Source organism: Platichthys flesus, chromosome 16, assembly GCF_949316205.1.
Source record: "Platichthys flesus chromosome 16, fPlaFle2.1, whole genome shotgun sequence".
NCBI classification, from domain to species: Eukaryota; Metazoa; Chordata; class Actinopteri; order Pleuronectiformes; family Pleuronectidae; genus Platichthys; species Platichthys flesus.
Window position 1 is genome coordinate 19,624,328 of NC_084960.1, and position 25,039 is coordinate 19,649,366.

General features: G+C 39.5%; 2 protein-coding genes across 2 annotated transcripts; both read right to left on the minus strand.

The window, feature by feature from the left end:
• Positions 1 to 94: 94 nt before the first annotated feature.
• Positions 95 to 13,725, minus strand: mpp2a (MAGUK p55 scaffold protein 2a). The gene is made up of 14 exons (XM_062408966.1): positions 13,639 to 13,725; positions 10,966 to 11,014; positions 10,102 to 10,202; positions 9,633 to 9,788; positions 7,725 to 7,892; positions 7,419 to 7,526; positions 7,097 to 7,216; positions 6,876 to 7,007; positions 6,635 to 6,737; positions 5,184 to 5,252; positions 4,905 to 5,066; positions 4,364 to 4,566; positions 3,154 to 3,282; positions 95 to 3,039 (listed from the first exon to the last, which is right to left on the minus strand). The coding sequence occupies exons 2-14, from the start codon at positions 10,994 to 10,996 to the stop codon at positions 2,863 to 2,865; spliced, it is 1,659 nt and encodes a 552-aa protein (XP_062264950.1). The 5' UTR covers positions 10,997 to 11,014; positions 13,639 to 13,725; the 3' UTR covers positions 95 to 2,862.
• Positions 13,726 to 14,628: 903 nt separating this feature from the next.
• pyya (peptide YYa) lies at positions 14,629 to 21,443 on the minus strand. Its single transcript, XM_062407184.1, has 4 exons — positions 21,312 to 21,443; positions 18,479 to 18,666; positions 15,267 to 15,347; positions 14,629 to 15,050 (listed from the first exon to the last, which is right to left on the minus strand). The coding sequence occupies exons 2-4, from the start codon at positions 18,658 to 18,660 to the stop codon at positions 15,026 to 15,028; spliced, it is 288 nt and encodes a 95-aa protein (XP_062263168.1). The 5' UTR covers positions 18,661 to 18,666; positions 21,312 to 21,443; the 3' UTR covers positions 14,629 to 15,025.
• Positions 21,444 to 25,039: the final 3,596 nt, after the last annotated feature.

Consider the following 25,039-nt stretch of genomic DNA (forward strand, 5'->3'; position numbering starts at 1 on the left):
TCTTTTTTAATTTGTCTATTGTATGTTGCAAATCATAGAAAAATCAATACCACATTCTAATTGCACTGAATAAGTGAAGATACAGACAACATGGTTTATTGCATTCATGAGACTTTATAGAAAAGAAGGAAACAGTGAGGTTTTGGGATGTTCTTGAGAGAGAAAAAAAATGTTTATCTCAACACTAATACTCCACAGATCCAAATATAGCTGTCAGACAAAAATCTGCTGAAGCCACTTTTAAAAGCATTGAGTGTAGACTGAGAGAGCAATATAACTGTCAGTCAACCGCAGTACATCTGTTTGACAAACATCAATTTATCATTGTACATTAAAAGTTGCAGTAGCTGCCACAATTAGAGATCTGAGTACAAACAAGCTGCTCAACGAGCTTCTTGCGTTTGGCACCATGGACAGTGTTACATGTACTGTGGCCTGAGGGAGGAGCACCACACGACATCAGAAAAGCAAATGAGACCACACCAATTTTTTGTGAAGTTTTCAGTTGTGCTGTTCACTCGAAGGCCGCTACACATGTCTTTACTGACATTCAGAAAGTTATCACAAAAGTGTCACATACTGTAAATACAAGGCAAGAATCTCATACCTACTATATGAGTATCTATTATTACATTGTGCATCTAGATGCAGTCTACAAACTGTGAACAACTGAGTGAAGAAATACAACAAAGATTTTGAAGTATGCGACAAAAAAAAAGTGCAAAATTACGAACAATGGCATATGCAATATATACAATGTTTACTGTGTGTATATGTGTACTTGTATGGCATGGGTTTCTCACTATGTACTGGTCCTCTCTAAACAATCCTGGGGCTATTGAGTGACACTTGTTAATACTTGATTTGTGTTCATGTACAGTGTTCATGTACAGTATTAATTTGTGTCATTTGCCACATTGTGTTTCCATTAACCTTTCCCAACCAACCACACACTTTATACTATATTGGAAAGTTAAGCTCTTTGTTCTAACCAGCTTACAAATGCAATCACAAACTCATTAGCTTAGGTTGCTAATCTGAACCAATTTTCATGCAACCGTTCAAGAGAGTGATTTTAATACCATTGGATCATTTCTAATAATTGTGTGTAATCCAAGTCGCCTCTGTGATGCAGCCTTAAAAAATGTATTATCTGTGGCAAAGCAGTGCAGTTAAAGGTTCAGTGTAAAGGACTTAGTGGCATCTAGTGGTGAGGGTGCAGAATGCAACCCCATGACCCCCTTCACGCTTATCTTCAAAAACATGTAGGTGAAACCAAGGCAGCCTTCAGGTCATGTAAGAAAATGAAACACTCTCTATACAGCCAGCGTTTGGTTTGTCTGTTCTTGACTACTGTAAAAACATTACAGGGCAACATGGTTGACTCTGTCAAAGAGGATCTTCTCCCTAGGAATATTGAAAGGCCTCATTCTAAAATTACTAATCCACAATGATTCTTTAGTTTCAGATTAAACACATTATATATGAAATTATGAATATGAATATTGTCTTTTACGATAGATCCACATAAAACGTTCACACTTGTCCTTTAACAGGTACATCACAAGGACAGAGTAATGGCTCAGGAAAATAAAAACATTTTTGTGAAGCAGAAATATGAATGAAAAGTCTGGACCTACTGTCTTTGCATCAATGCGTGATGCGCTCCAATCAGGAGATATTCATTTGGTGAGTGACATTGGTGAATTCATTACGTTCACTTTGCACGACTGTGAAACATTGGTTTCAAATACATGTACTAAATACCTGTAGTCAGCAAATTTTGCACTATTATCTATGTTTAAATAAATAGGAATTGCACATACTGATCTAGATGTAGCTGTACTGCTGTCTTGTTAGCTAGGATATTGTTTAAGATAATCGAAACCCAGAGACCTAACCCTAACCGTTGCATATACCATTACTGAATAATTCAATTCTGAACGCACACGCATATTTGGACAATATATCATATCCCCATTTAACCCCCAATATGGTCTTGTCCTTTCGTTATGTTGTGTGATTGTCATTGAATTGAATATGCTCATCTTCTGACCACCTCTATTTGCCTGTGAGTGTGTGTTTAACGAGTAACTACATTAAACAAAAAAACAGAAAGGCAAAGCTACACTCATTACCACTGACCAAGGATGAAATGAGTGAGGTTAACTTACTGTTGTCAGCTGATCACACTGAAGAGCTGCGTGTGTTGGATTAACTGTATTCTACTTTTGTGTTGATGTTAGATTTGCTTCTTACTGAAAAGGTAAGTCAAGTAATCGAATGTATAGGTTCAATGTTTTGTCTGATAAAGTAGAACATCATAGCTTGTAGATCAAGTGTGACCATCAGCATTGTCAACTCTCATGAAATGTAAACAATGACAGTCTGCTGATGATCGTCAGTAATGGCACAAATCATGAACAAAAACATTACAAAAATCCAACGCACATGCTTGCGCACGCTTGCGCACGCTCACACACACACACACAGACTAACAGATCGATGTGTATGTAAAATCTGTGAATTTCTGACATTCAGGGCTTCAATCTTTTGTTGCATTCTTCGTTTCTTCTCGTCCTTCCTTCCTGTTCTCAAAATATAATCCTGTGTAACTATGGATGCTTTATTCTACACTTTTTCAAAAAAATATTCTGTAATTTATCTTGCAGAGCTGTTGCTTTAGTAATAAAAATGTTTTCTCATGCAAAACTACCGCTAAGGGAAAACTTAATCTCTGTGGAAATGTATGAAACTCTAAATAACAACATCCATTATTTATACAGTGGTATATTTTCAGTGCCTTCGCTTTCTTTCTTGCTCCTTACATTCCTCCCCTCCTCTGTCCTCCACCCCGTCTTTCTAAAACACCCAGGTGACGGGGACCCACTGTGGGTTTTTGGACACCGTTTCCAGGGCGGCTTTGACCGTGCGGTAGGTCTCATCCAGGTTGTCATTAACAATGCTGAGATCAAAGAAGTGACCATATGCTGCCTGGATTTTAGCAGTCTCGTCACACGTCCTCTGCATCTCTTCATCCTGAGACCGGAAAAAGAAAACAGGAGTTTGGTTTTCTTATAGAGTTTATACTGTCTTCGCTGCCTTCTGAGCATGTTTTCACTTGATGCTTTTGAGAATACGGCTGTTTCTTACCGTCAGTGTTTTAGTAACAACTTCTGCATCTACAGCGGACTGGTTCATTGCCTTGAGCACATCGAAGTCTGGAGACTGGAGGAACACCACGTAGGGTAAGAACTCAGAGGTCCTCAGCACTTTGAGAGACTAGAATGCAAGAACACACAAAGCTGTTTTATCTCTCTGGCTTTTTTTTTTTAGAACAGCTGGGTTTCGCCCAATTGACTAGTTAGAGTTTCCAGAGAAGTGACAGTGAATGACTCACTTTGTCTTACAATGTCAGCTGATATAAGATGCCCTCGAGACAGACCCATGATGCTTAACTCACTGAATTGACTGACTGTTAGAGGCAGCGCCAAGCTGATCTAACTGACTATAAATATTCAAATTTCAAACCAGCATGATGTCATGCAGAGCCGCACACTTAAAATGTTTTTTGTGGACAACATTTTTGAGGCTCTTCTGCAAACCAGTACAATTCATAATTGATTAAGTGACAACTGATCACAATTTGTAGTCTGGCCAGACATGTCATGTTTAAGAGGCCAAAAACATGCATTGGGAAGCCCCCATGACCTTTGACCATCTAAATCTTATCGGTTGATCAGTGAGTCTAAGTGAACACAGCGTCAAATGGATTCTCTCAAGACATTTTAACATAAAGGCAAAATGGGTTTGTCCTTGACCTTTAACGACCAAAATGAATGTGTCAGATGTAATGCAAATTCCCTATGTTTGTTCCAGATAAATAGAAAGATCATGCGGTCACCATTACCTTAACATTTTACCATAAATATTTTTTATTGGAGTCCAAACTGGACAAACTAAACACCTTGTAACACCCAGTTTATTTATTAATAGCCCGTACACGTAATAAACCACATACAAATCTGCAGCTTTTAAAACATTTTCTACAAATGTAATAGCTATGAACTTATACACCCGCCAATGGGTTTGAGTCGGCTCATAAGAAAATATCAATGACAACTGAAGGCTCCCACAGGTTCTCTTTCATGTTTGGAGGTGGAGGGTGAGGTGAGGGGTATTCAGCTGCAACATGCAACTTCACCACTAGATATCACATTCTACACACTGAACCTCAAGTCATTCCATTTACACCCTATTAGAAAGATTCAAATTTGTATTAATCAGAGTGAGCAACTCTTATTTAATCATTCATTTTGAACACCATTGACTTGACTTCATATAGCTGAATGTGTAATATCACCTGAGGGTTGGCATCCAGAATGCAGATGCGTCCTGCCTCCACCACTTCATGAATGGAGTCGATCTTGATTCCATAGTGGCTGCCGTCATACTCTCCATGTTCAAGGTAGCGCCCATTCTTGATATCAGTTTCCATTTTGCTGCGGCTGGTGAAGGCATACATCCGACTTTCCCGCTCATCTTTTTGGGGCTTTCTGGAGGTATCTGAACAGACACAAACCCACAGTCATGTATTCATAAACATGCATTCTCCGTTCATTTCTTCTTTAAATTATTAACACTTAATGAAGTTGTCATAATTCAGCTTAACACATATATGATAGTATGTATTAGCTTGTTTCAGCTGTCCGAACATGCTGCTTTTGAAATATTTCTACAGAAAGTTTTGAAATCCTGAAAGATTTTCCAGGAAATTCCCTCTGGTATGAGGTCATAGTATACTTTCCTAGTTACTACACACTATACAACTGTCTGACCAAGAGAACAGCACCAAAACTCGGTTATCTCAGGTAACAAATCTTCTCAAACATGACATTACATACATGGGATGGTGGTACCAAAGAGCTGTGGATCTTTCAGTAAAAGCATGTTCTTCAGTCTCCGCCTCCCCACACCCTGGGCCCCAATCACGATCAGAGTTTTCCTCTTAAAAGGTGGGACCTTGGCTACCTCCTCATACAGCAATATCTCATGTCTGTCAAACTCTGAGAGGAAGAAAGAGAAGACAAAAATTTTAGTTGGAAACCAAACTAGATTAGGTAAAAACATATAACTTCGGTACTGGGTTCTGCAGATGTAATTTTAAAGGGCTGGTTTTTTACCTGCATTTTTGGTGGTCACGTACATCACTTTCTTCTTCTTCTTCCCTCCAACACCAGTACAAAGATTTCCTGTCACATAAAAGCAGCTTCACATCAGAGTACTAAAGTCATGCTAGCACCAGCTTATCAGGGGCATCCGCTTCTTCATTCATAAACTAAAACTTAACCTTCATTTAACTTAAAAATGGTCATTGTATTTTACATTAATAATCACATTAGTTATTTGATTTTAAATTGGGAAAGTGTGTGCAAACATGCACAACGACTTAACAACACATGGAAAGATTTTCACCAAACTAAAGTGAGTATTTCTTTATTAATCCACATTTTTAAGTTTTTCTTCGTAATTTTTCCTTTACATCCCAAGATAGCTGTTCAGTTGGCTGTTGATGTGTAAGACGCTTCCTTTAGAGCTCTTGAAAATTGTTATTTTCTTGAAAAACCTGACTAGCGATTTTCAGACATGTCCTCTAGAGAACTCCAAAGAATGGGGAATTTCTCTGCTGTTTGCCTTTCACACATGCACAACACAGCAGGAGATTCTCAGAACAGACAGATTCACAACAGCAGAGAATACCTCTGCAGGATTCAGGCAAAGGGTGGTGCTGCAGGCAGAGCAGGACATCACATATGAATTGTTATCACCTCAAATATCGACTCCTCCAGACTTTCTGCAGACTTTATTCTACGGGTGGCCAAAAAGTCCGGAGGCTATAACTCAGATATTTGCTTAGATCCGAATCAGAATCAGAATCAGAAGTATTTTATTGCCAAGTAGGTTTACACCTACAAGGAATTTGCTCGGGTTTATTGGTGCTAACAATGAACATAGAAACATAAAACGCAATAAATACAACATACATAGGAAAAGCAATAAAAAATAGAAAACCAGTACTGTTTACTTCTTATTTACTCACTTTTTTCCAATATTTATACAAATTAGCATTTATTTTGACATAAATAGCATTTATTTTGAATCTGCTGATGATTGAGTACTTTATTTAGATTATTAAGTGATTTATAATTCCTGATATATTTCTCGATGAGGATATTGATAACCACTGATGTGAAATTGAACAAATTTATGGATTCTTGCGTTATCATTTTGGATCTCAGTAGTTCGCTTTCATGCAAAGCCCACTATCGCCTGGATATTCCGTCTACACATTTCTTGTTATGTCAGTAAATTCTTCAGACATCACACTTCTTGTTTTGCAGAACATAGACAGAGCAGCATTATTTGGGTGATTTTAAAATTTAAATCTATCTTTGAGCCTGGGGACTGTTAAAATTCTCAGATTATTTGGTATTTGGAGCATTTCAAATTTATATGATGTTTTTAGATCTGGTCTTTCATCAGATGGCAGTGTCCAACAGCAAGAGGACTTACAAGAAATGTCAATAACTAATTTCTTTTTTCTACGTTTTCATAATTTATTGCTTCCTGTTACCTGCTGGTGCCAGTTCCACATCTCTCTTAACGAATGCTTTCCTTTTCTCCTCGAGCATCTGACTTGGGATCAGCCCTGTGCTGCCACCCTCAACATGACGGGCCTGTAGAGCACATCCATGCACAAAGTGATTGATATATTTGTAATAAAAACAAACACTTGTGGGGACATTCTGATATGTGTAATCCGCCATGCAACACAAAATGAAGTGTTATGTACACATGGTGTTTCTGTACTTCACCTGCCACCAGTTGACATCATCCTGATTGACTATCTTCAGGATGTCCCCTGTCTCAAACCTTAGGCCCGCCTCCTTACAAGGAATTAGGTTGTCATTGGCTGGGTCGTAGTCATAGTGACATTTAAAGAACACCTGGGGAAACACAGTTGGGGTCTCAGCATGATGTCTTGTGCCAGCGATGCACCTGACAGTATGATCATGTTAGTGTTTGTAAATGTCACCTGTCTTGGTGGAATGGCTTCATGGTAGCTGGGCAGTATCTTCAGAACCACACTTCCGCTGGTTGCTTGCAGTTCCTCCTGGATCACCCTGGGGTCTTTGCCCACCTCTCTTCCATTCACCTGGCAGCAAGAACAAAGATTTTTCTAGATTGACATGTAAATAATTACCTTTTGTAGTACCTTTAATGGATACAGCCTACATTTGTTGAAGTTCTTGCCTAAGTTAGATGTCTATATGCGAAATACGAAGCTAGGGCCATCAGAAAGTTAGCTCAATATAAAGATTGAAAACATCGGGCCTGGCTACAATGGCCAACCTTACCTCTTTGATGATATCTCCAACATGCAGCAGTCCTTGCTGGTCTATCATACCACCCTGAAGGATGCGAGCTATCACCAGCTCACCAGCCTCCACCTTGAATGTCACCCCCTGAAACACAATTTATGTATGGATGAAATTATTTTTGTGTAATTATCCATTTCTGTGGTGAAAAATAAGAAAATCTGCATCCTCAGTTATATCTAGCAACTCACTACACATGACATGTATCTTGGAGAAGAGATGGGGCAACTAATCATTGGATGAACTCAGTTATGTCAACTGTGTTTACTCTTTAATGTTACCTACCAGATGCTCCCCCGCCACTTTCCGTATGCCCACCATGCGGACTGCATCAGGTGGCGGGTGCTGGTTGTGTGTGTGGCCATCCTCTTCATGATCCACTTCATCACAGGGGCTAGGGGGTGGGCTATCACATGCCTGGGATGCCACTGAATCATGAGTCTCCAGTAAAGACTGACAAAAAGATCACAGACAAAAACTAGTATTACAGTTACCACGTTGAGTTCAACTGAACAGTGTCTCTGCACGACACAGACTGTTTACTTTGACACACTCTCCTCGGAAAAGTCTTCCTCGTGTGTGGCACCTCAGACAAATAAACCAAAACAATCTACTCTGGCCTTCACTAGCAGAAAAGTGAATATTGGTTATGTAATTTACAATCCCTTAAAAGCGCTGCCTCCTCATCTCCAAAATGTATCCATAAAAATCTGCCTATTAGATGTAAGGTCATTAAACGGTCACGGACTTTAAAAAAAAATCTGATCCATGATTGAGATCATAGGCCATAGCCTGTCTGCCCCTGATCCTAGACCAGTTTACATGCCATCCTTTAGCTCTTTTTCACCAGTGAATCTACCTGAACTCAAAGATAGAGTTAAGCGGATGAAGTCATCTACTTGTCCCTTGGGAGAGGTTGCCAACAGACTACTCAACTTTGCCTACTTTGCCTACTCCTGCTCCTTTCATACTAGCAATTATAAATTGCTTCTTGACTTCTGACTTCTTACATTCTAATTTCAATACTGTAGACCACCACATACTCACTGACAGACTGGAGAGGGCGGCAGGAATCACCCATATGCCCTTAAATTGGCTTAGCTCATACCAACCGGAGTTTCTCAGTGACTATGACCGGCCCTTTTCATCATGGTGTCCCGCAGGGTTCAATCCTAGGTCCCATTATATTTTCCATCTATATGCTCCCCCCTCATCCGCGAACGTAATTTCCTCTTTCACTGCTACGCTGGTGCCACACAGTTCACATTTCAATCAGTCCCTAATGACCAATCAAACATTGCAACTCTCCACAAGTGCCTTGCTGAAATAAAACACTAGATGACAACAACTTTCTACAACTAGACCTCTCCATCCGATGTAACTGTATTTGTTCCCACCTCCAGCATAGAAGATATAACGACAAACCTTGGTGAACTAGCACAATTTACTAAGTCCAAAGAAGGAAATCTGGATGTGATGTGGTATTTGACCGAAACTTGAGCTTCGAGCCCTACATTATTATTTAAGAAACATAGCCAAGGTAGATCTTTTATCTCACAGACCTTGAAAAAAACTATGCACACCTCACACCTCCAGTACTGTAACTCCCTTTATAGTGGTCCTAAATTAATCCACCATCTACAGTTAGTCCAAAATTCTTACGCTCGGCTTTTAACACAATCAAAACACTGTAACCATATCACCACTGTTTTAGCATCCTGGCATTGGCTGCCTGTTTATTATAAGATTGATTTTAAAATTGTTTGAATTACTTTTAAAGCTAGGCATGGTCTGGACATTTTATCTCCTCACGAGCCAGGACGCAGTCAGAGATTGTCTGGTAGATTGTTGCTAGCCATTCCAACATTTCGCTGAAAACAAAAGGATATAGAGCCTTTGTCGTGAGGGCCCCTACACTTAGGAACAATCTTCCCAAAAAATGACTAGCAGAATCTATCACCTGTTTTATCTCTCTCAATGAGACACATCTTTATAAAAACCTTGTTATCGCATCATGATTATTCATTGAAAAAGAAGGTGTATAAAATCTCCCCTTAATTGTCAGTTCTAGAGACACTAACAATATGAAGTCAAGGTTTCAGAGTCCAAATTGGAGATATTTTGACATCGTACTACGTTTGACACTGTGGTGATGCATTGTGGTGACTTGGTATAGGTTTGTTCCTTCCACACCTGGAAATGAGGCTTTGTGAGTATGCAGGAAAGCTCAGCTGCAGTGTCCGAATGGTGCGTGAAGGGGTCCAGATCTCTGAGGATCTCCAGCAGGAGCTCCACGTTGTTCTCCCTAACCGCCGAGAGGTGTGGCTCCCTTAGGCTCTCCTCGTGTTCCTAACACACACATACACACACACACACACACACACACACACACACACACACACACACACACACACATACACACAGACACACACACACACACACACATTTATATATATATATAAATATGCACAGTTATATAAAACATGGATACCCAGTTACACAACTTGAAATATGTGCCAGAGATATGCCAACAGAAGCTATTGGGGCTGCCAAACTGCAGAGATACCAATGGGCAAAGAAGCCATGCCCACATACAGACAGGACAAACATACAAAGCTCTGTTCTTTTTGTATTTGTCTATGCATGTGTGCATGTGCCACACCTGAGGGCTCTCCATGATTCCTTTGAGGTAGATGAGGTCCAGGTCATTGGCCGTGGTCGAGCTGGTTGTACTGTCACTCATCACGTCCAGCACCTGGGGCACTGTAACAATCAAATATACCCACACACACACACACACACACACACACACACACACACACAGAGAGAGAAGGGGTCAGGGGGGCATTAAAAGGAAACAAGGAGCAATAAAGGAAACACAGGAAAATGACACAGGGACAAATGAGACTGCAGGTTTTCATGTCCTGCAGACACAGGTAGGGTTGGGGATATCGTTAGTAAATTACTCTATTGAAACGTCAAAAACGAATTGTTCGATTCTTTAATTTGATTTGAGATTGCTTTTGCTTCTCTTGCTCACTCCTGTGGCTTCCTCCCTCACACAGACACAAGCATCACATCCTTACTGGATAAGTGTGTGCAACGTAGTTCCTATATGTGAGGTTTTTTTAATCTGTAAAGAACAGCAAAGAGCCAGGGTGGAGCCAAAGAAGTGAAGTGCCAAAACGAGTTCACTAGTGCTGTGTTCAATGATAAACGATGGAGGCGGACGATCGGTTAAAAAAAGAAACGGCCCTGAAACAACTGATTGCAGGGGTTTGTGTATCAGAAGGAAAAAGTTGAACAGACAACTGTCACCATTTGAAATGCCACCCACTGGTGATTAGAGAATACCCGAATATATGCATGTCCACATATCCCACTAGTCCTGCCACACATGTCTGCATTAAAATATTATTGTTTGTAGACATTAGTGCTGTACATAAGTCATGAATAAGACATGAATAAACAAAACATAGTGGACAGTCATGTGGGGATAGGAGCTAATGAGGAGGTCTGGTCTCACCAGGCTCTGTCCTGGTGGAGGCCACAGGCATGGTAGAGCCTCAGTCAATCTGAGAGAGAGAGAGAGAGAGAGAGAGAGAGAGAGAGAGAGAGAGAGGGGAATTAAGTAAACAATTACGGGCAAACCAGTAGGAATCTCATGTTATTCTTATTGTTAAAAAGGTTAAAAAAATCATTCAAGATTTTGGGATTTATGGTTATTTGCTTTCTTATGAATTGCATTATTACTTTACAGCAAATACATGCATGCTCACACACACAGACACACAGACACACACACACAAGCGGTACGGCAACAAAAGAATGGCAGACGTCCAGCAATTGTTCTTGAATGGAACAACTCTACCAAAAGTGCAGAAGACATTTTTGGCAGATAGATACAAATAAATAATGCAAGAGAAAGAGGGACAGGGGCATGTGGGGGTAACTACTCTAAATATCACCATGACAAAAGACACACTACAATGGCAATTTTGGAGAGAGACAGAGCGAGACAGAGAGAGAGAAATAAGAACAAAGACTCTCACAACCCTTTAACTATAAAATCCAGTCTACTTCTGCAGCTTTAACTGTCTAAGTGTGACACTGTAGCAAAGCTGCGCTTCAACTCATGGCTGCCATGGAAACCTACTCTCCTTCCGTTGTACACACACACACACACACACACGCACACGCACACATTTCTGTTAATGCTGGAGAAGGCATTACACAACACATCACGCAAGAGTAAGAGTGAGAAATAGTGGAAGAGAAGATGACGTAGAGGGAAAAAGCTGTAAGGACTTGCTCATGCCAAGAGGAGAAGAGGATGGAGGGATGATGTCTATAAGTTTTACTTGAGTATTTTGTACAGCATAATTTTGTCAGTGTCCTGTTGTTCTCCATAATATTATCATATTTTAAAGATGACCGCATAACATGTATTTTAATTTAATAAGAGCTCAAATATTAACTGCGACATGGCTTCATATACTTTTTAGTAAATTAATCTACAGTATACTGTAAAGCTGTAAAGACATAATTGAAATATTTTACACAAGAAGACAGTGTATAGGAATATTATACAGCCTGAGTCATATAAATATAAAGGAGAAAAAGGGGAAAATTGTCCTCTGAGACATAAAGTATGGGCAAATGTTTTTAATACCAATGATGCATTGGTCATTAGCTAACAGGTGCCAAATATAGAAATCATTTTCTGTTGATGACTGACGTGCTGAGAAACAGTAGGATAAAAAAAGGGGACAGGACCAAAGCTTGCTCAATTGTTGTTCACCTGAATTATATAAACACCCCCCCCACACACACACACGCAGATAATTACCGATAACACACTGTGTGCTCCATCTGCTATGATTCCTCCTCACATTCTCTCCTTCCTTCCCTCTCTCCCTCCATCCCTTTTCCCCTCATCCTCGTGTTTCCTTGTACATTTGACCTCTTTGCACTTCTTTCTTTCTCCCACCCAGCCCCATCCTCTCTCTCCCTTTATGCTCTTCCTTGCTCACAGCCCCAACCCCCAATGTTCCCTTCCTCTCCTTCTGTTGACATCCTCCCCTCCCTCACCCCTTTACCCCACACGCCGAGTGCTGCGTAATGCCCCACCTCCCTACGTCTCCCACATCATCTATCGTCTCCCACGTCATCCATCTGCTCCACTATGTTAAGACAGAGACCCAGGTGTACACACACACACACACACACACACACACACACATTTGTACTTTTATCTTTGTGAGGACACTCATTGACATAATACTTTCATTCTAAGTCTTAACCCTCAAGCGGCCCATTTAAAAACGGAGGACCAGTCAAATTGTCCTCACATTATTTGTGAGGACATTTAGCTGACGCTTTTGTCCAAAGCGACTTACTCAACATTCATGAGGGGCCATTTAGGGGTTCAGTATCTTGCCAAGGACACTTCGGCATGCAGATAGGAGAGAGTGGGTTTTAAACCGGCAACCTTCTTGTTGGAGAACCACCACTCTAACCACTAGGCCACACCGCCCCCTTCTATCATAAAGATAAAAGTACACAAACACACACAATTTCCATGTTTGTTGTTGTTGTTGATGTAATGATTCATGAATAAAGCTTTCTGGCGCTTTCTGCTTCAATATAATAAACACAATCATCTTGGTGTCTACTTGTGTGTTTGCTTGTGTGAAGGGTGGAGGATGTTTGTTTTTTCATCAGCTGAACAGCAGCTGTTCCATGTGCTTCTGTCTTTATTGACATGTTTTAATGTTCAAATTAATATCATTAGCATTAGCTACCTAGACTGTATCCCTATCTCCCAAACATACACACAGGGGTTAGTCTCATGAGTCACATATAACAAAGCATGATGACCACACACACGCACATACGCACATACACGCACATACAGAGAGTGAGAGAGAGAGTGAGCGAGAGAGAGAGAGAGGCAGAAAGAGAGAAGATGGTAACTGAACAACACAATTTGTCTGAATCTTAAACGCAGTAACACGGTTTTTTAAATGGACCCCACACAAATTCACGAGCACGCGCCTTTGTCATCCCAGCGGAGATGCTCTGACAATAAAGACTCAGCGAGAAGAAGAGAGAAGAAGATGCTGAACAGTAACTGTGAGATACATGAGTGTTAATGAGAGGCGCCATGTTCATGTTGAATAAACAGTCGTTCACTCACCTTTCAGCAGAATAACACAAGCTTCTCACGGTCTCTGCTTCTCTGGCTCTTATTGTTGTTGTCTGCTCCTCTGGAGCGTCATCGGCGGTCACAGCGTGAAGTGGACGGGAAAAACAAACGTGTCTTCCGGGTATGTCTAAAAATAAAATCCTTCTGGAAGCTACATGGATTTTCACTGCTTAAATATAATTTTTGCATGGATATAAAATATGTTTGAAGACTTGATTAAGTCTTCAGTACATGTGTGTGATACGATAGAGGCAATACTTTGTAAGTTAAAGAAAAAAGTTATTTAAACTTGAAGGCAAATGCATTCTAGTTCCGGTCTAATTCCTGCAAGTTTGATGTACCAATGCAGAACATTGGGACATTGTTTTGTTATATTTATTTGCCCAAGCAATATTAAATAATATAATATAATATAATGTAATATATTATATTATTATATTATATTACTTTACATTATATTATGTCTCTTAAGTGGTCTAAAGTATAGAAAAAATATTTCTAAATTACATTTATCTATCTATCTATCTATCTATATATCTATCTATTGATCTATTGATCTATCTATCTATCTATCTATCTATCTATCTATCTATCTATCTATCTATCTATCTATCTATCTATCTATCTATCTATCTATCTATGTATCTATCTATCTATCTATCTATCTATCTATCTATCTATCTATCTATCTATCTATCTATCTATCTATCTATCTATCTATCTATCTATCTATCTATCTAATAAAAGCTAATAATGGGGCTGAAGGACAACCTCAAAACATAATGCCTCCGGCTGTCACCCGTCCAAAGGCATAAAAACATCTTTGTTTGTGAGCAGCTGATATTTATGTTTGTATGTTATAACATTAGTGTTCATTATTCATAGCAATTATTAGAATATAAGATTCATAAACTATAAACATGGACACCGTCACCATTTGACCCCCCCCCCCTCCACCCAAAAAAGAGAAAAATCACTTCATTTGAATCACACAGAAAAGTTTTTATTAATTTATTCTGTTGTTACTTTTTACAGGAGCAACAATAAAACAAGAATTTTCTCCTCTAAACAGTTATTGGACAGTAGGGGGCGTTAATGCTCACGCGCACACAGACACAGTTCCACCTTGTGATTAGTATCACCATCTCATTATATATATTCTATTTCAATAATACATTATGTATAAACATGTTGCAATGAGTGAGATGTGACACAGTGACAAGAGACAGAGCGAGCTTGTATTCTAGTTGGTGATGGTCATTGTTTGGGGTAAGGACTCAGGTTTGAGGGGTCAGAGGCACGCGTCGGCCCCTCCAGGTGCCGTGTGGGACACGCACTCAGAGGGAATGCCAGATGAGGAGGGTGGGGGCAGGTGGAGTCACCACATGTTGGAATCATCATATCTGTGAAAAGACACAAAAAGGAGTAAATGTGACAGCTCTATAAATTCAGTTTCAGGTATTCTGCTCTCAAATTTAGAGCCACTGCAGATGAATGTCCATCAGGTTTATAATGCAAAATATGTGTCTTGATATCAAAGAAGGTTATTGATTAAATAGAGAATATGTTTATTACACCTCACATGGCTGCTTCAGCTTGTGTGTGTTTTGGGTCTTTACCTTGATCGCTGGTCTCTGTTACTGTCGGAACCAAACAGGAGCTCTGCGACCATGTCCTCCTGAGCTGAGCGCTTTCCATACCTTGGAACCAGATTATTTTTAAATTGTTACTTACATCAAACAACTGAAAAGTCAAACTGAATGATTTTCCGGAAATCTCACTTTTTTAATACTATTTATGGTTAATAATTACGAACTGAAAATAAATATTAATATAAAATAATTAACTTTAATAATTATTATTGTTAGAGGTTGAGTCTGCCAATCCCACCATGGATTCGGATTCCAATTTTCACTCTCCCACACATATCAGAGGTGCACTAACTTACTGCTAATGCCCACCTATAGCACATATGATGGCTTTTACTAAGGCCACAGACTGGATATAGAGATGGGACGGTTCCCCAAAAAGTGAAACCAAATAATCCTGGTTGACTCCTGGTGGCTGTTTGCAGTATAGCTCATAAACCTAGCCTCCTCCATTATGGCAGAAGGAACATGTTCCAAACAAAAAGGTTCATGTACACATTTTTTTCCAAAGATGTATTCTGTCATTTTGGGTAGTTCTTACAACATTGATGCTTTTTCAAGTGTTCATAGAGCAATTTAGTTTTTTGTTACAAATATGGCGTGAAACATCATGATTGACAGTTAAGACAGAGTTGCATTTGGTCGATTGCATGTATCAGCAGTATGTAGTTCTATAGTGGCTCCACACCATAATATAATATTTACATAATCAAATCGATCAACATGTGAAATCAGAGAGTCTTTTACAGGAATGGGTCTCTGATTGATGAGAGCAATTCCTTAAATCTTGACCCTGCTTCCATCACTGGTCTCAGTTTTAGTGTTCATCATGACTGAAAGTGGCACAGAGCTATATATTCTGAAACTTCTTGTCTTTCTTTCGGTCCATTGCTACACATTGCTGTCCTCTTACCTCTGTCTGCCTGCCGTGCCTGTAAATCGCTTCACTTGTAGCCTCCCTTTGCTCCTAATGCTTTGCATTCACAGTCAGACTCAGGTCTAATGCCTGTGTGTGTGGGTAAGTGTCATTACCAAGTCTGCATGAGTCTTTATTCTTTTTCTCTTAATGGGGAAACCAGGGGCTCCAAGAGAGTCTCAATTGTCAAGTCACAGAACCGTTCAATAGCAAGTTTACTTGGCTGTGTGTGTGTGTGTGTGTGTTCATGAAACCGCAATACTCAACACAGCCCTGCAGCTCCGTAGGTTTCCCATCATCCACCTGTTCCACTTCCCCTTACGACCCTGGCACCCAATCTTAAGCTTTGTTACACCCACAGGAAGATGTGTGTGTTTGTATGTGTTTTGCTCAGTGGGAAAGCAATCAAGTAGCTCATATGCTCTGTTTCACGCAGCTGTCAAACAGTGAAACACATCAGGATATAAAATGTCTCCTTTTCCCATAATGGCCTGTCTGCACCCAAATATCTCCCTGGTGGGTCCTGCGCTCATTCTCTCTTCGCCTCACTGTTTTGTCTCCATTGAGGTATATCTCCCTTGTTGGTCCCCATCTTTTCCTGTCTGCTTGTATCCGGTCCTTGCTTGATTTCTTTCTCAAATGAAAAAATCTTCCTTGTTTTAAGAAATACAAGCCTAGGTTGTGCCTCTCATCTATTCCCATTTGCAATGGAATCCAGCGAAGGGAGCACCTGCTCTTCTAAAGGTCATTTAACAACATGCAGTCGCATTGTAAAACATGCACAAAATAATACTCTGATGGTTTTAAAGGAAATTTGAACAAAATGAAGAGCAACATCTGATAAAGTTTATTTTTCCTCTGCCAAGGTGGTTGTCACACCTGTCAGCATGTCTGCTAGTTTGTTAGTTAGCAGTCATGAATAAACTACATAAAGGAGCACCACAAAACCTGAGCATGTGGTTTAGACCGGGGAATAATCTTTGAATTTTTGTCAGAGAGTATTGTATGGATCTCTGTGAAAAACATCAGGCATGATGACTGATATGAGTGTTTGCAGTTTGGTGCAGATCCAAATAAAAATGTGAATCAAATTAATTTAAATGTAATTTCATAAGAGGACTGTTCGGCCACTCTACTGGGTGCCAGTAATGTAACAGAATATTTTTTATAAAGATGGTTGGAAGCATTTTTTTGCTTAACAATGGATGGATTTTGTTGTTGTTTCGTCAATTTGAGACAAATGTAAACCTAAGAAGTCCAACTGGGGGCTATAGAAGCTCTAACAGTCTTTTGTCATGTTTAAAAAAATAATAATAATTTGGTATTTCGTGTTTTTGGTGAAGACACCAGTATATTTGCAAAGTTAGACAATGATATGAGCCACGGGTCAAAATCGACCGAAGGCTCACCCGCACAGATCCTTCATCTGTATGATCAGTGTCTTCAGCTGAGAGCCGCCACATTCCCCAGCCTTTTATCCAATCAACTGTTTATGTAACCATATACTTTTTATCACATATGATGTGTCTTCATTTTACCTCTCCAGTGAAACAGAGGAACAAAATTTACATGCCATGGCATTTGCAGTCCTCTTTAGACCACACATTGAAATATCAACAACCAATTTGACTTTCATGAATAAAAGCTATAGGCTTATTAGCCAGGCTGGACCAAAACAATATGGCATGCCACATCTCCATAGGACAGATTTTTCTACCTTAGAGCAGTGGCTCGTCTAAATGAATTTGGGAATTCTTTCTTGGATGCATCTGTACCGATTTTATTGCTCTGGTCCTGTTGATTCGTAAGCCTGGGGTTTTTGGAGGGTGGCCAGTAATCAAATCTACGGAGCCGCTGTTGTGTGCTGGTGAAGGGTTAGGGCAGTGAAGGGGGGGGGGGGGGGGGGGGGGGGAATCACACATTGAGCTACTGGCTAAAGTCAAAGAACTCGGTGGCTATATGACTTGTGTAAAGCAAAATCTAATTTGGATTAATGTAGAGGCAAACAGCCAGATGCAAAATGGTTCCAATGCTAGAATAGGTTTGGGGAATGGTACTTGAGATGGTTCATTTGGCTCGCGCATGCACAAACACAAACACAAACACAAAAAACACAAACACAAACGCAAACGCAAACACAAACACAAACACACATACACACTATCAAAACAAAACTTTCTTTATGAGGTCAGAAAATACAGAAATAAAAGACTGAACAAAACCAGTGTATGTGTCACAAACACCAACATATGTGTATATACTGTACCTCTGCCTTGTGATCAGATTGATGTAGTGTCTCAGAGCGGTGTAGTACTTGGCCAGCTCTTCGGGCGCGGCGTCTTCACCGGGGTTCTCAGGTTTGGGTGGGTAGGCGTCCGCCAGTGTTCCCAGACACACCAGCACACACAGCACTACAGCCACCAGCACTGTCCACAGCTTCATCATCATGGCAATCTAAGACGGGGCAATAAGATGTGGGGAGTTATGGATGCTAAAGCTCCAACATTTTACATGTATCAAAAATGAACAAATCAGGTTGATACATTTTGTTTTTAAAGAAACCAAAGTCTTGTTTCCATTGTATCACTGGTCAAAATGAGAAACCAAAGACAATGTACTGTTAGAAATCGATGTTTCCTTTTTCTTTCTCTAAAGGCAAAATGTTTGGTGCATGTCGAATCACCCCCGGAGGAGCCTGACATAAAACTGTGTGATTTGTTTTAGTGAAAAAAGTTTCCCCCCAAGAAGGACAAGTAAACAGGTTTGTGAGGCAGCTTAACAAGTCTATACACATAATGGAAAGTAAAAACCTGAGGGCTGTGGATTGACTTATTGTCCGGCCCATCAGCGAGAGCGTTATTTAGATCTGGGGAAAAGATGGAGATGATGGATTGACTGAAGTGGAGGAAACTATTGCTATGAATCATTATTAATAATATGCTGTTGGCAATATTTGGTATGTAGTTTCAGCAGCTGAATGAGGCTGTTATATGTTCTATAACCTCAAAGCTATTATTAGGATTATTATTAAAATGAATACTGCCACTAGCTTTACTACTAATGATATTGGTAATGTTATCCAGGGGTTGAATTTTTGTTGCCTTGCCTGTAAAAACTGATAAAACCTCAAATGTACCTGTGGAATATCAGAAAAAAAGAGTATCCCATAATCCTTTGGTTATGAGCTATTTGGCTTCTAATCGATGACAAAAAAAATACAGAACTTAGGTAACTAGTGGCAACAGCATATAAGGATTTCTCCCAGTTTTCCCACTGATCACTAATTAAACAGTTAAAAATGATATCAATCGATATTACGTATTTATTTTATTCTATGTGGTAAAATATACCAGATTATCTAATACACAGATTTGTCTTTAAATATTATATTAAGTTACTTGTATATGTAACTAAAATACAAGAGTGATGTCATGGCACTGTTAATCAGAGGAATAAATAATCATGTTCCCTCCTTTCAGTTTCACCTTCCAACATGAGATGGAATCATAGCAATCAACAGTTAGACTTCACTGTTTTGTCCCTTCTGTACCAAGGAAAAGGAAAAACCTGGTTTTCTACATTACATTGGTCATAAAATTAGATAATGTGTAAAGGTCTAAGTCAAAACAGGCAAACACAATGATTAAACATTTACATTGTTGGTGAATAAAGTTAAATCGTTTATTTGCCTTTCTTTACAAGCTCTGCTGATAGCGTCAAATCAAAGCAAATCAAACACAAGAAATCTGGGCAGTTGTTCCAGAAGAGCTGCCTCAGCTCAGACAAATGATTACATGATATTGCACTGGTTTTCTGAAGTGTTAAGCTCTGGGGCCTGACTCTAAAACTTGGATTTTCTTAGTTTACTTCAGTGTTTTTATGACTGACAGCACAGATAAAAACCTTGAGAATTCATCTTCCCCTCGATGAAGCATGATGCCCCCTCCACCATATTTCACCATCAGGTTGATGCTGTTATCTGGGGCGCCCTTTTTATGCTTGCAAACACTTCCCCCAATCCAAGGTGGAGAGCAGCAGAAGCCACCACAGTAAATCATTTAAATTTGTTTGTCTGACTGAGAAATCATGAATATTTAAACTCTCGAAGGGGAAGTTGTGAAGCTTTTCAGTCATGCAAATCAACAAGTCTGACTCGTACATCTTCATCCCAGTCCCATGGCGTTATCAGGTCAGCAGATGCGTCTTGGGAACAGCAAACTCAAAATGTTTGAGGGGTATTTGTTTTAATATAAATTCAAGTCGCTCTAATATTGAATAAATTACCAATTGTGTTTTTTTCCCACTGCTGCAAGTCATGTTTGATGTGACCTGAAAAGGTTTCTCCTGCCTTTCTCACTGGAAATCAGTCTGCAAACGAGTGTCAGCTCCTGCGTCTGGTGCAACAATGTTATATCTGTGGTGCTGAACGCGCCCCCAGCATCACCACACCGTGAAGGTGCTCTTAAAAATAAAAAAATAGACAAATACAATCTCAAAGCTGGCTAAACGCTTTACATAAACCATGTGTGGTAATTGTGCACAGGCTTTGCACGCAAAGTCAACTTTTTGGTCATGTGGATTAATAAAAAAGAAAATTATATATATATTAATAGCCCCTTACTTCTCATTTTGGAGCTAAAAAGCTGCCTCCTTCATCAGAGTATTTAATAATTCAGTGAGCCTCCTGCAGATTAGAGCATCCTTGTTTCACAGATCCGGTAAATTAGCCTGATATAAACAGACACGCTGCATTTTTATTATCTATGTGCAAAAGTCCAAGAAAAAAAGCTGAGAGGGTTAATTCAACATTTTGACTTTCTGTGACATCAAGATTGTCTCTTTTAATTCAAAGGTGTTTCACACAAAAGTAAAATATCTCATATTATTGAATCTGCATGAATTTCTCGGCAAACAATTTGAAAAATGTCTTCAATAAAGTTTAACATCCGTTTAAGACTTAAATCACCTTTTGTATTGATGTTTGCAACAATTAAAACCTCCTGAATTAAAAAACAATTGCCCGTGCCATCAAGAAAAAGCAAAATGAAAAGAAATAAATAAGCATTAAATGTATAAGTGTGTAAAGTGTGCAGACTTACTTTCAGAAGACTTTGGGGTTTGCAGGTTGCAGTTGGAGTCACAGGTGGTTTGTCACAGCAGCAGCAGAGGTCGATTCTTTCTCTTCTCTCCTCTCAGTCAGCTTTTACTCATGCTGCACGTTACGTTCAAACAGTCGGTTTTATATTGTTCACCAGCACAGGAGAAAGGAGGGGTTATACCACAGGAGTAAGTACGCGTGTGTGTGCGTGTTTGTGTGTATGTGTGTGTGGGGTGTGTGTGTGTGTGTGTGTGTGATTGTATTTGTAAGTGTGTGTGTGTGTGTGAGGGAAAAGGGTGGGTGAGGAGGAGGCTGAATGCGTCAGATGGTGATAGTGATGGAGACATTACTAACGCATTAAGTCCCTTGTGTTTGATGGAGTTAACAGATGACATTTGGGTCCATGACACTCACAACCTGCATCACTGGAGAAAACAGAATCTTTTCGTTTGAATTTCGTCAAATCCTTTTTCATTCGTCTTCCTCTGGAGAGCCATGCACATACTGCATCCCGTAGTAGAGCATTCCTCCAGCTCCGGCACAACCTTTGTCCTCTCTATTCAGAAAGACAGATCAACATCACTATTAGGATAAGAAACCAAAACAACTAAAGAGGATAATTTTTTGCTCCTGTCCTGTGTTTATTTACATTTGCAGAGGTTTTTGACTAAAGTGTGACAATCCAGTTCAGATAGAGTCCCTATGAAGTCCAATTGAAGCCATTTGCCATTTTGTCTTTGTAAAACCTCAAATTTTTGCATTTGAACAAAACACATGCATTTTATTATGTGGAGGATTTTTTTATATTGGAATGCTCCAGGTGGAACAGACATATTAATTTATCACAGGTAATTGGGTAGAAGCAAAAACCAGCCTTGCTCCTGCCACCAGGTGGAGCTCCTGCCTTAATAAAGCAAAGGTGGCTGGACAGACAGACAGACAGACAATTAGAGGGACCTACAGACAGATTCCATTGGAAAGTAGGGGTGTGAGTGCCAGGCAGAGAATGTGATGACGCAGTTTCTCAGCTCCCCAAAGCTTTGACGCACAAACACGTGTACTATGGTTTTACGCGTCACATTGTTTCCATCCAGCCTGGCTTGACTATCCATCATCCTCCAATCAGCTCCTCTCCCATGTGAGCTTATCCTTTGATATAGTGACATCAGAGTTTTGCTACAAGTGAGTGTGTGAGTGATAGTTTGCTTTTGAGGCAGACTGTGGCTTCATGGCTCTAACTTAGTCTGCAACTCAAGACATTTTCCACCATATCGGCCAATTGCTGCAGTTTTAATATCTAGTCTGTGATGTTTTCCTGTTCACACTTCTCATGAAATGAGAGCATCACTTGATTTCAGTCACTTTCAGGGGATCTGGGCGGAGGGGTTAAACTGAGGATGAGCGTGGCAGGTTGCTGTTAGGATGTCAAGCGGCGGAGCTCTGCTCTGTCAGCCTTCAAATCGGGTAACATCTTCTTTCAGACAGTCTCACACTGACTGAACAAATACACGTACATGTAGCCTCATTTTCTTTCACTTCTTTCACAGAGGGCCTGCGCAAAATATTCGCACATGGCAGCAACATCAATCAAATAATCAATAAAATTGTATTTGTATAACCTATATTCACAACTCACATTTTGTCTCATAGGGCTTTAACAAGGTGTGACATACTCTGCCCTAAGCCCTCAACAAGAGTAAGGAAAAACTAATAAAAACCCTTTTAACAGGGTAAAAAGAACCATTATTATCACGATCAGCCAGCACGATACATGAAGTATTCAAATTCTGATATTATTTGTTTGATTCCAACTATATTTTTCGTGATGATATTTTGAAATCATGGAAACTACCAAATCACTTAAGTCAATAAAAATCTATATAATGTTGATCTACATTCATCGGAAGAACTAGCATCTGTAAAGACTGGTAAATGGTCTGTATTTATATGAGCTTTCTAGTCTTGATGACCACTCAAAATGCTTTACAGTGCAGTTTTTTGCCATTAAATTACGGCAATTAGTGGTTCAGTATCTTGTCCAAGGACAATTTGGCATGCACATGGGGAAGAGTGGAATTGAACTGCCGATTATCAAGACAGAGGACAACTTCTCTACCCCTCAGCCACAGCTGCCCCAAAGACATTGTGGTCCTCCATGACCAATTTTTTTGAAAGAGTAATTGTTAACATGAACAACGTTGGACAATTCTATTCAAACAATTTCCACCCCTTTTATCAGATGTAGCTCCAGGATCTAGCAGGATGGTTATAGAAAATATGGATATATATTATATGGAATTTAGGATTAAAGGTAAAACATCCCTAAACATCTAGTCTTTGGATAGTAGTCCTCATTTTTTTCTCACATGGTATTTGTGAACGAGCTCATTAATACATAACTAATGTGTGCACATGTATTCTGCTTGTTACATACAAAGATGACCGGCTCAGGACCAAATTGAATCGGTTTCCCCTGCAGAGAAGTGCAGGAGTAGCAATCTGCCAAGTTGCAAGCTCACTTGGTATTGAACCAAAAACACCCTTATGATTATACTTAAGAGACAGAGCAAAATAACTGTATATACAACATTGATTAGAAGAAACAGCTTCTAACAATGCACCTACATCATGAGCTTGGATCCTTAAAATAGAGCCTCTAGTCCTTTTATATTATCTTGTTCAATTTGACAGGAGAATAAGTATTTATATTGTTCACCAGCACAGTGATACATAAATATAAACCACATATATGGTTTTATATCCTATCAGGACATAATAAGAGAGAGAGAGGGAGAGGCATCACATGTCAGAATAAACAATAAAAGCTCAATCAGTTACTCACAACTAATATGAATGTTTCATTTCATCCAACACGCAGCCCTTATTCATTAAATCGCGTGTAATCTTACTTAGTCTTGAGGCAATAATATAAAGCCATCGTCTACACTAAAGGTAGATGTGTTAAGCGGATATACTGGATGTAACAAAACACTGTTCCACTGAAAAATGCAATAAGATGCATGGAAAGTTTAAAATCTAATCATGTAAATGTAATTGTTCTGCTGGAATATGACACACTAGGAATAAAAATAGATAATTAAATAACCATAAACAAATGATACCTACCATTTGGAGTTTTGTATTGTATGTGTATGAAGTGAAGAAGCATCTTTCGGGAGGGTAAATTATTAATGTTTGGCCAATGTACAAACTGCACAGATGTTAGATAACTGGATACATTATACCAACCACATACTCCTTTTCAGAAATGTATTTTTTCTCCATAAAACGCGTGGCAATCGTGCCAGATATTATTATTCTTTCTTCGTCTTCTCCCCCTCTTCTCACACACACACAAACACACACACACACACACACACACACACACACACACACACACACACGCACATGCACATGCACATGCACATGCACATGCACGCACACACACACACACACACACACACAGAAGATATGTACAGGTTGTTATTTACTATCTGCAATTACCTTAGTCTGAGAAAAAAATAATTGTGTTTGAGTTAATTGGATAATGCTTTTAAGCTGCCTGCAAACAAATAGGGTTTAAACCGTGAGTCAAAGGTGCAGTCAATTTAACTATATATTTTCTCTTTTTCTTCTTTTTAAAACATCTCTTCATCCAACTTAATCTCTCTGTCACCAACTGTCTCTGTATATCCACAGAGTCAATAACAGCAGTGCAAACATATCAAC